Raw genomic sequence first — 10,639 nt, 5'->3', positions numbered from 1 at the left:
TGACAGCATTAAACGACTAGGACAAGATCAAAAGGTGAGTTTTTTTCTTTTTACTGGTTTATAATAATTTTAAAAACCCCATCACACCCATAAACCACCACAGGTGAGAAGATGAGGGAGATGGAAAATGAATGCTACAGTATGTGGACAGTGCAGGAATCCAGGTATTCCCTAGGGGCAGTGTGGGATGGAGGCAGGGACTGCAGATAGGAGGCCCTGGCTTGGACCCTTATTGCTGGTTGGGGATTGGCTGGCAGAAGGGGAAAAGGGCTCAGGGTGAACTAGGAAACATCTCACACCAAAGGCAAGGGCAGTTGGGGGTGGGGAGGGTGGGTCACAGTACATTTTCCATGCAGACTAGGAGTGGGAGTGAGAGCTTCAGAGACTTGCACCCCGACACAGGAAGAGATGGGTTTGAGGTTTGATTTAAAGCCCCTAAGTTGGTGTCTGGTCCAATTTCCTAAAACAGAAGCTCACCTTTCGGGGAGAGGCATTGGAAAAAATTACACCAAAAATATCTGGTTTGGAGATGGGGCATGGGATAAGGGAAGACAGTGGTGCTCTTTCAATTTAACTCAGAGAAGTGAGACCTGGAAGGGGCCCTGGGTGAGAGGGTGGCCAACGCCTTGGGAGGAGGCATTGCACCAGAAGCTGCAGGTGCTCCTGAAGGCTCAGGGACAGGGAGGTACCAGTGTTCACAGACAGCAGGAAAACAATCTGGAACAATAAATTAGGACTTCATGTTGCTATCATTTGGCATAACACAATCAGGCAATTTTTTCTTTTTTTTCTCTGTTTAAATATAAGGCAACTTGCCAACACATAATTTAAAAACTGGTCTTCAGTCACATTGTTTCAGATCACTAGAGAATTTCTAGCTAAAGAACAGTGGATAGTAAACAAAACCCAAAATCTTAAATAAGAACATCAGCTCACATTCCCCCGAGACAAGAGGAAAGGTAAGGACTTATTTGGTTTCTTTAAAAAAAAAAGTCAGAGCCCAACTATGCATCTTTAACAGAAGGGGGCAAAAAATTACAACGAAACAATCTAAGTTTAAAGTTACAGAAAAGTTTTAAAATTCTAGCCAGCTAATGATCACTTGGGAATGAGACACGTTGAGCATGGAGTGGATGGGGGTATGCGCCAAGAATGGGCGAGGGGCAGGAGGGGCTGTTTCCAGTGTAGGCCCATCTCCAGCTGTTAGAACCATGCTCATTTGGTAAAGGAAGAATTCAAAGAGCTTAAGGCTTTGTGTTTTTTTCTTTCTTTCTTCATTAAACTGAGGGGCTTTGAAAGGAGATGACTAGAGGGTGAATGTACCTGTGGGGCCACTCACACACAATGCTACTCAAACCCACACTACATTCATACAGAAACATGACATTTAAAACTTACAGTGTAGAGCGATATTTTTAGCCAGTGTAGAGAACCAAATGCATTTTAACTATTTTTTTTTTTTTTGGTGTTTTTAATTCCAAACTCCAATGTGATCATCCCTTACCTAATTCCTCAAGTAAGATCGGTTTTTTTGTTTGCTTTGCTTGTTTTTTTTGAGGGGGTTGGGGGATGAGAGCAGCAGGTGAGTCAGGAGAGAGGCTTGTGAGAAAGGGATCTTGGGTATGCTGGATGCTCACTGCATTTCTCTAGGGCTAGAAAGGGAAGTCAGGAACCAAGATATCAATGCGAAGACCGACTTTACCCCCACATCTCAAGGCTATGACCAAGTGCCTGCAGGATGCCCTGGAGGAGTGCGGCAAGGACAAGTGCAGTGGCGCTGGGGTCACTGTGATGTAAAACAAAGCCTTGAGGAATGGAGAGGGGCTGGGAGGCGATGAAGACTGGGTCAGCTTTGATTTCAGGTCTTTGGGTGAATAAGGAATTAGCTTTTAGAGAAGACTTGGGAGGTCTGGCTTCTTAGTCCCAAAGAGAGAGAGACAGACAGACAGACAGAGGCCTAGCTAAGGGGGCTGGGCACCTACAGCTACTGCACCTAGGACCCTTCCCTTGGCCCACATCTCAGTCCTAAGGGAAACAGGCAGAGAACCAGGAAAAGACAGGAGGCGGGTGGTGGGAAATGGCCCAAAGAGGGGGCAGGGAGAGACAGGCAGACAGCGAAGAGAAAAGCCTAGGGTTGGGATTAGGTCCTAACATAAACCCAAAAGTTGCTGGAGTTCGTGGAGGGGAGGATAAGGGCACAGAGGACCCTCGGTCCTCAATTAGATCCCACCAAATTCCCTTTCTTAGACACCTAAGAATGATCACATTGGAGCAGTGAAACTTTGAAACTATCCAATTACTCAAAAGTAAGACTAAACTGGGTGGGTGATGTACGATGTGGAGCTTTGTGGAGGGCACCGGGGCCACCTATCTATACCCAGGGTGCTGAATATGAAGACTTCGACTATCTGTGGGATCAGGGGCTCGGTTGCCAGGGGCTCGGTGGGCCTTGCTCAGCATGGCTAGGCTCTGTTCTCGGAAGCAGGCCTGCTGGAAATCCCCACTTAGGTAATCCACTGTTTGCATCAAGCTGTTCTGGCTGGCCACTGGACCGCCCCCGGTCCCTGCTCGGTAGTGGGCCCCAGCAGCCGCTGCACAGTCGAGGGGTGCACCTGTGGGCTGCCCACCATGGAACGGCATGGCGAGGTCCTGAGACCCCGAGCTGTCGCTATTGGGAGTGGGCAGAATGTTGTTCCACAGGGGCTGGAAGTAGTGACCATTGGGATAGGCCAATGGGGCTGCCAGGCCGTTGACTGGTGGGGATGGGGTTGGCTTCTCCAGGGGTGGCTTCAGATGGAAGGACTGTGCCAGGCAGAGTTCCTGCGGGTAGGCAGGGGCCTTGCCCACAAAGCCAGGCCCTGCCAACTCGCGTCCTGCCCCATGCTTGCCTGTCAGACCAGGGGCTGGCGTCCCACCAGCCTCACTGCACATCTGCTGTAGGTGGGCCAGCTGGTGCTGGTTCCAGGCGACTGGCTTGAGGTCGCTAGGGTAGCCAGTGGGGGCTCGAGAGATGCCCGTGGGCAGGTTGACAGGGCCTGCGGCAGGCAGTGCGGCTGTGGCCGCATGGGTGTGCTCCATGGGGTTGACCACACATGAAGGCATTGGTGTGGGGACGCTGTGGGTCGACACCCGGGTGCTTGCATTGATGAGCAGACTGCGACTAATGGGGCTGGGGTTGGCGATCTGGCCCTCACACACTGAGGTAGTGCTGATGCCTGCCCTCGTCTGGCAAAACTGGTTGATCTGGTGCACGATGCTGCTCAGGTCCGGGGGCTGGCTGTGCTGCAGGGTGGCCGCCATTGAAAGGGGGATAGTTGAGGTAGACACGGTCACATTCGGGGGGGCATCTGAGTCTGGCATCTTCCGGCCTCCATGCAGCAAGGGATTGGGGGGGTGCTGGAGACCCTGGTGAGACAGGGCCTGAGGGTGGACCAAGCCCTGGGTTTGGGCCATGGGCTGAGGGTGGCCCAGGCCCTGAGGCTGCTGGAGGCTCTGAGGGTGGGACAGTGCCTGGGGTGGTGGGATACCCTGAGGGTGCTGCAGCGTCTGGGGAGGGGCATGGGCCAGGGTCTGTGCATGCTGCAGGGCCTGCTGGCGGGCCAGAGCCTGGGCCTGGGGGTGGGCTAAAGTGCTGGGTGCCACAGTAGCATAGGGCGCCACTGGGGGATTCATGATGGCCTCAGGGAGCAACCGGGCTCGGGTGCCGTCAAAGTCCTTGAGTATGCTTTTGGCTGGCACTTTGACAATGGCAAGCAGGCCTGCCTTGGTGGCAGCCTGAGTCGGGTAGGGGCTGTAGCGCTGGGCTGATGTGTCGAGGCCGTTCACAGTACGACGAACGTGTTTCCGCTGGGGAACCTTCACACTGTTGGGGAAGATTTTTATAGTCAGTGGGTTGTTTGCGACCTTCTTAGCATACGCGTCCAATTCGGCTGGGGTAGGATAGTGAGCAGTTCTCATTTTCTGTGTAGTGTCCCCTAGAGAGAAAGAAGGGGAAGGGGAAGGAGAGCAAAGAAGGAGAGGGAGCTCATCAGTGCCAAGCCAACCAGCCCTTCTAGATCCCCCTTTTGAGGGCCTAGGGTGGAGGGGGTGGGGGGCTAACTAAATTGTCATCCCTAGTCTTCATTTCAGATCCAGGCTCAGCCCCCACAACAACAAGCACTGCTAACATTTAGTCAGTACTCATACAGTCATGCATCACTTAACGACGGGGATACTGAGAAATGTGTTGAGAGGCAACCTCACCATCTATGATGCTTGCACATACTTACACAAACCTAGATAGTCTAGCCTACTACACACCTACGTTGTATATACTAATTTTATGGGACCACCGTCGTATATGCAGGGCCCGTCGTTGACCGAAACTTCATTATGGGGTGCGTGACTGTAATGGGCCAGGCCTTGTGCTAAGCAACAGGCTATCTCAATGAATCCTTGCTACTGCTTTAGGAGGCAGGCACTCTCATGATTCTCATTTTACAAATGAGGTCACTAAAGACTGGAATAGCAGAGCAACTTTCAAAAGTCTCCTATCTTGGAGAGCCAGAACTTGGCCGATTCTCACAGAAGTAACCAAGAATTCTTCTTCCGCTACATGGAACTCTCTCCAGGTTCCTACCAGGCCATGCTCACCCGGGGACTGAAGGTTCTAAGCAAAGCTGCTTGTCAGGGCCCTCTGTGGCCACTCACTCCCTTTCCCATGACACCCTGGTAAAGAGGGCACCCAAAGTGACTACACTTCAGCCTGCAGTGGCCAATGAGGCATCACCTTCCTCTTCTGCTTGGCAGCTGGGGCGCCATGCCCACTAGGTGGGCATCCTGGCACAGTAGACAGGATGCTTTTTTTTCAGGAGCAGAGGAATAAGCTGCCAATATCCCTCCCCCATCTCCATGTCACAAGTTCACTTTTGTTTACAGCTTGCTCTCTGCCTGACTTGGTGACGATCAAAAGGCTTTATTTATTTCCTTGTGGGGGGTGACAATAATGACAGGGCAGCAGGGAGGGAATTGAGAAGAAAGGATTCAGAGAATCTTTAAATCCTGAGAGCCAAAAATAGTCTGTATTCGGCCCTTGTCAGCTGTGACTTTCAAAATGAAAGAGGAAAAAACCTGCCTTCCTTTGGAGACTGCGGAAATACCCACTCAAGGCGCCTCATTAATGTTAACAGTCTCTTTGTTCCCATCTCCAGTTGCCTCCCATCAGGGGGCTCTAGCGGATGTCGCGCTGCCAGTCAGAAAGGAAAAGGTCCTGAGAACAGGAGCTCTTTAAGGATGCCAGGCTCCTCCAAGGGGTCTCTGCTCTGTTCTCCCTCTCTCTGAGGGAAGGTCTCCCCTGAGCATACACAGAAGGTGCTTAATAAAAGCTTGCTGAGTGACTAAGTACACACTCTGCCCAAAGCAGAAGGAAAGGGGCTTGGCTGAGAGCCTAGGCTCAGCCAGCTGACTCCCTCCCTACTTCCTCCCCTTGCAGGAGGCAGCCAGGACAGACCAAGGACTAAGCTGACTGAATGCCTGGCTTGTGGCCTCAGCTGGCTTGGCCCAAAGGAGACTCCATTCAAAGTCACGTCACTGAGCATCAACTGGAATAGAAGTAGCTAGTGAGTGTGCTAGAAGGAAAAGGGCACAGCTGCCCTCATTTGGTGGTTAGCTGGCAGAAACTGCTTAGAAACCGCTGCTCTTGGAAGCAAGAAGAGAAAGTTCAAGGCCAGGAGGGGCAGCGAGATTCAGGCCCATGTTCAACAAGGTAGAACTTAGCAAAAAGGGTACAGAAAGGAAAAGGTTTGTGCTTTCAAATACCAGTACAATGCCTTGAACTTAGTAGGCGCTCCAACATATTTAAGGGTCTGCTTTATTTACTGAGCACAGAATAGATGCTCCATCCATAAATGAAATGTTTGTAAGATGATGGATTCAGAGAAGGTCTTAAAAGGATGAATGTGATGGTGACAATTGAGGGCAGGAAGGAGAGGGAGGCAGAGAGGCCCAGAAATCTTCCCCCATCCCCCAGGCAGCACCAGCTAGTGAGGAGGGTCAAAGCCCTGAGAGCAGAGCCTGAGTTCTGCTGCTTCTTATAAGCAAGCCACTCACCCATAATGGGCTTCAGTCTTCATAAAGTGAGGCCATTTTCTGACCCTTCTTACATTCTGGACAAGAAGATACAAAAAAAGTCTGGGATCACTGAGAGAGAGTCCCTAAACTAAAGGCAGCAGAATTTCACTAGAAACTGCCCTGGTTAGCCACTGTACTTAGGTGTCTGACTGGTCAAAATCATGTGCCACTCCTAGCCCAGTGCCTTACCCAGAGCAGACACGTAGTAAATACCCAGTAAGTGCCATCAGTATAGGTATTGCCTGACTGAGTAATGGGAGTCTGAAGCTTCTGGGTTTTAGTTCAGACAGGAAATGAAGGTCTGCCTCTGGGCTTTCCTCCATGTTGGTGGGCTTCTCTCCATGAAGGCCAAATAAGAAAGAGTGGTACAGTGGCTTGCTAAATAGTCATGCATCACTTAACGACAGGAATACATTCTGAGAAATGCATCACTAGACGATTTTGTTGTTGTGCAAACATCACAAAATGTACTTACACAAACCTAGATGGTATAGCCTACTACACACTATATGGTACTAATCTTATGGGACCACTGTCATATATGCAGTCCGTCGTTGACTGAAACATCGTTACATGGCGCATGATTGTAATAGAGTTCCTTTGTTCCAAGTCAGTACCAACTCTCAGGTTGGTTTTTTTCTAGCAGAGGCAGAGGCTAGCTTGGCCTCAGTTAGGAGTAGGGAATGGGACACTTACACTGATTCGTTTTCTTTGTCCTGCCTCCACTGATGTTGACAGCAGTGATGAGGAATCAAATAAAGGAATTGGAATCAAAAGAAAGTAAGGGCAGAGAATGTGGACACAGGCTACAGTATCTTTGTTAAGGAAGAATCTCAAGGATGAGACTGACTATACTGGACAAGAAAGAGGCCACATTCCGGGAATCCAGCACCACCTGCCTCACATACCAGCCTTAAGCCCAATTCTTAAAAAAGCCAAGTTTTTCTCAATACTTTTCTCAATACTTTCACACAGGCACCCTGCAGACTTTCTTTCTTCTGTAACATCTCCCTCTAAGTGCACAGCTAACATAGATACCACAGCTTTGTAAGCAACTTATTTAATTTACCTGGTACATGGTGTCATTAATCGAGGCATAAGGCCGTGTAGAGAATACGGAATCTGTGGTTAGAAAAAAGGTAGAAAGATCTGGATTCAAGCACTGGCTTTATGATCTGACTTCTCAGAGTCTCAGCCATTCTTCATTTATAAACAGGGATGGTACCTACTGTCCTACCTCAGAATTATTAAGATCAAGACATTCAACGAACAGGAAAACACTCTGTGAACAGGAACCATGACTGTCGACAGTATCATTCAAGGACAGCAGGTTTGGCTGAGTCTGCCCACAGACAGGACAAAGTAACCTGACCAAGGAAGCCCCAACTGCAGGATCCCCTGGAGTTGGTCTGAGAGTTAAATGTAACAGAAGGCACTGTTGTTTATTCCAGGAACTGGGGGGAAAAATCTCCCTGAATCCGGGCTTTTCCACAGGGATCTCCCTGTTTATCCTTCTATTTTGAAGGTCAGAAGACACAGGTGGCATATGCATCAGGACTCTATCGGTGAAGAGGCACAGGCAGTGTGTTTAAAACACAGGCTTTGGAGTCTGACCCAAGTTCTAGCCCAGTCACTGAACAATGTGATGCTGGCAAGTGACAAACACTCTGTGCCTCATTCTTAAAAGGGAAGAGAGTCTCCTATATGGAATTACTGAGGAATGAATGAGAACATATATAAAAATACTCAAGATAGTGCCTGGCATCAGAAATGTTAGCAATATTTCTGAGTTTATCCAGTCATTTCCAGGCCCTTCCACCAGGGGGCATATAGGCATTCAAAGCAACAGTAAAAGATAATTTTGACATTTGTCCCCGGCCCCAAGACTCTACAATCAAGGAGGTCACAGTTGTTGCCTTAAAGATGATTTGAGGACCAAGGACCTTTGGTCACCTCAGTCATTCACCCAGAAATATTTATTGAGCCACTACTATATATACCTGACTATGAGCTGGAGAAGCACGAGCAGAGGCTTGGGGTTAATGAAGAAAAAACATTCAAAAAAACATTTTCTGGGGAGTTAGGAGATGGGTCAGAGGACAACAAATTTTGCAAGTACAGAGCTCCAAAATGGCTGAGGACTCTCAAAGCCAGTGACATCGTGGAATATACAATCTAGAACAGCTCTTGGAGAACATCTACCTAGCCCCAACTGTGGTCCTCTACCAAGTACAGGACCCACCCAAAGCCAAGATGTTCTTTAGTCCAGCCTGCCCTATGGCAAACTACACATCGAGGATGGGAAATGCATTATATCCTTCTACACACGTAGAAGAGGAATGAGAGAAGAGAAAACGTTGGGGTTAGAATGGATCAATCCTGTGATTCTATATATATGGCGGCTCAAGCCTGGGGAAAAGTGATTAGACAGGTGACTTACATTGCTGGGCCAAAAAGCCACATATCCCATCTCCTGACCCCTGATCCATCTCTTCTGCCTGAAGCTGACTCTTACAATATAAAGCACATTAAGCTATAAACGTCTGCACCCCATCCCCACCCCACCAGATACCAAGCTACTTATAATTCTAGCAACTTATAATCCCCTCTTGAGGATGGGGGGCAGAGAAAGGCTGAATAGCAGAGTCACAAAACTCTATAGCTGATAGGCCTGGGCTATGAGCAGCTCCTTGGTTTCTGGTTCCCAAAAGAGACATCTTATACTCCATCTCACCTTAACAGTAAATGTTTAATGCTAACAGCTATAAGTCACAGGACAGGATTTTGGGAGAGGAGAGAAGCAAGCAAGCAAGCTTAAAAATACCACTGGGGGGGCCGGCCCCGTGGCTTAGCGGCTAAGCGCGCGCGTTCCGCTGCTGGCGGCCTGGGTTTGGATCCCGGGCGTGCACTGACGCACCGCTTCTTGGGCCATGCTGAGGCCGTGTCCCACATACAGCAACTAGAAGGATGTGCAACTATGACATACAACTAGCTACTGGGGCTTTGGGGGGAAAAATAAATAAATTAAAAAAAAAAATACGACTGGGTTTTCTCCTCTGCAAAGGTTTGGGTGTGGTTAAGGATAGCAACAAGAGAGTCAAAGGGATTCAAATACACTGTTCCCCAAATGACAAGTGACACTGAAACCAGGGGAAAAGGATACCTCAATTCTTGCAAATGGATTTGGGGACAGTGGTTGGCAGAGGCTACTTGGGTGCTGCTTTGGGGAAAAGGGGGTGGAGATCCAAAATCAGCACCCAAGAGAAAGCTGCCAATTTGCCTTTCCTCCCAAATGGCTCATCCCTTGGTATCACATCTCTGGATGAAACTGTGAGAGTGTGTTCAAGAACCTATACGAAAGACAGCGAGCTGCTCTTTGTTATTTTATTGTGTACTTCCAAGGACACTCCCTCTCCAGTTGTGTCCCTGGAAGCCCAGAACCAGTCACAATGCAGTTAGCATGCAGATTTGGGTGGCCAGGGAGCACATGCAACTTCATCACCCAATCATCATTTAGTAAGAGAAAGGCCGGGAAAAACCTGGTACAGCGGAGTTTGCCTATTGCATCAGGCAGCTATAGAAGGAAGATTGTCACCTTCAGCTCTGTCATTACACAACTTACATTCATTGGCCAAATTCCAAAACCAGACAGGCTCTGAGTCTTACTCCGCGTCAAAGAAACAAAGTCAAGAGGCTAGACCATTTTTAACGTCTGAAAATGATCTCATAGAGCAGAGTCAGCAAACTACAGCCTGTGGGCCAAAATCCAGCTGCTGTGTGTCTGTAACAAGTCTTATTGGGGGGCCGCCCCCGTAGCCTAGTGGTTAAATTCGGCACACGCTGCTTTGGCTGCCCCGGTTTGGTTCCCGGGCACAGACCTACACCACCTATCGGTGGCCATGCTGTGGTGGTGACCCACATATAAAATAGATGGAGGACCGGCCCCATGGCTTAGTGGTTAAGTGCGTGCGCTCTGCTGCTGGCGGCCCGGGTTTGGATCCCGGGCGCGCACCGACACACCGCTTCTCCGGCCATGCTGAGGCCGAGTCCCACATACAGCAACTGGAAGGATGTGCAACTATGACATACAACTATCTACTGGGGCTTTGGGGGAAAAATAAATAAAATTAAAAAAAAAAAAAAAAAAGAGGGAGACCGGCATAGATGTTAGCTCAGGGCGAATCTCCCTCAGCAAAAAAAAAAAAAAAAAAAAAAAAAAGTCTTATTGGAACACATCCACACTCATATGTTTACATGTTGTCTAGTGCTGCCTTTGCCCTACAACAGTAGAGTTGAGTAGATGAAACAGAGACCACATAGCCCACAAAGCCTAAAATATTTGCTATATGGCCCTTTACAGAAAGTTTGCCAACCCCTGTCATAAAGGATTCAGGTAAGGTGCTGAAGCACTTTTTCTATTAAAGCCTAGATGCCTCACTGATTTCCCCTTTTTATTCGGAAAGGAAAGTCTATTCCAAATTTAGGGCCGTTTTTACACTTAAAGATAACGTACACGGTAATGAGCCAGGAA

At 48.8% G+C, this 10,639-nt stretch overlaps 1 protein-coding gene across 3 annotated transcripts in view; it reads right to left on the bottom strand.

The window, feature by feature from the left end:
• The window catches only part of FAM222B (family with sequence similarity 222 member B), a 68,745-nt gene continuing 58,106 nt past the window's right edge, over positions 1-10,639 (bottom strand). For all 3 annotated transcript variants that reach the window (XM_058560243.1, XM_058560244.1, XM_058560245.1), the window contains exon 3: positions 1-3,974. In XM_058560243.1, the coding sequence (XP_058416226.1) occupies positions 2,368-3,974 (1,607 nt within the window). In that variant the 3' untranslated portion in view covers positions 1-2,367. The remainder of the gene's footprint in view (positions 3,975-10,639) is intronic.

This window comes from Diceros bicornis, chromosome 18, assembly GCF_020826845.1.
Source record: "Diceros bicornis minor isolate mBicDic1 chromosome 18, mDicBic1.mat.cur, whole genome shotgun sequence".
NCBI lineage: Eukaryota > Metazoa > Chordata > Mammalia > Perissodactyla > Rhinocerotidae > Diceros > Diceros bicornis.
Note: the sequence above shows the minus strand (reverse complement) of the source record. Positions and strands in the feature narration are given on the sequence as shown.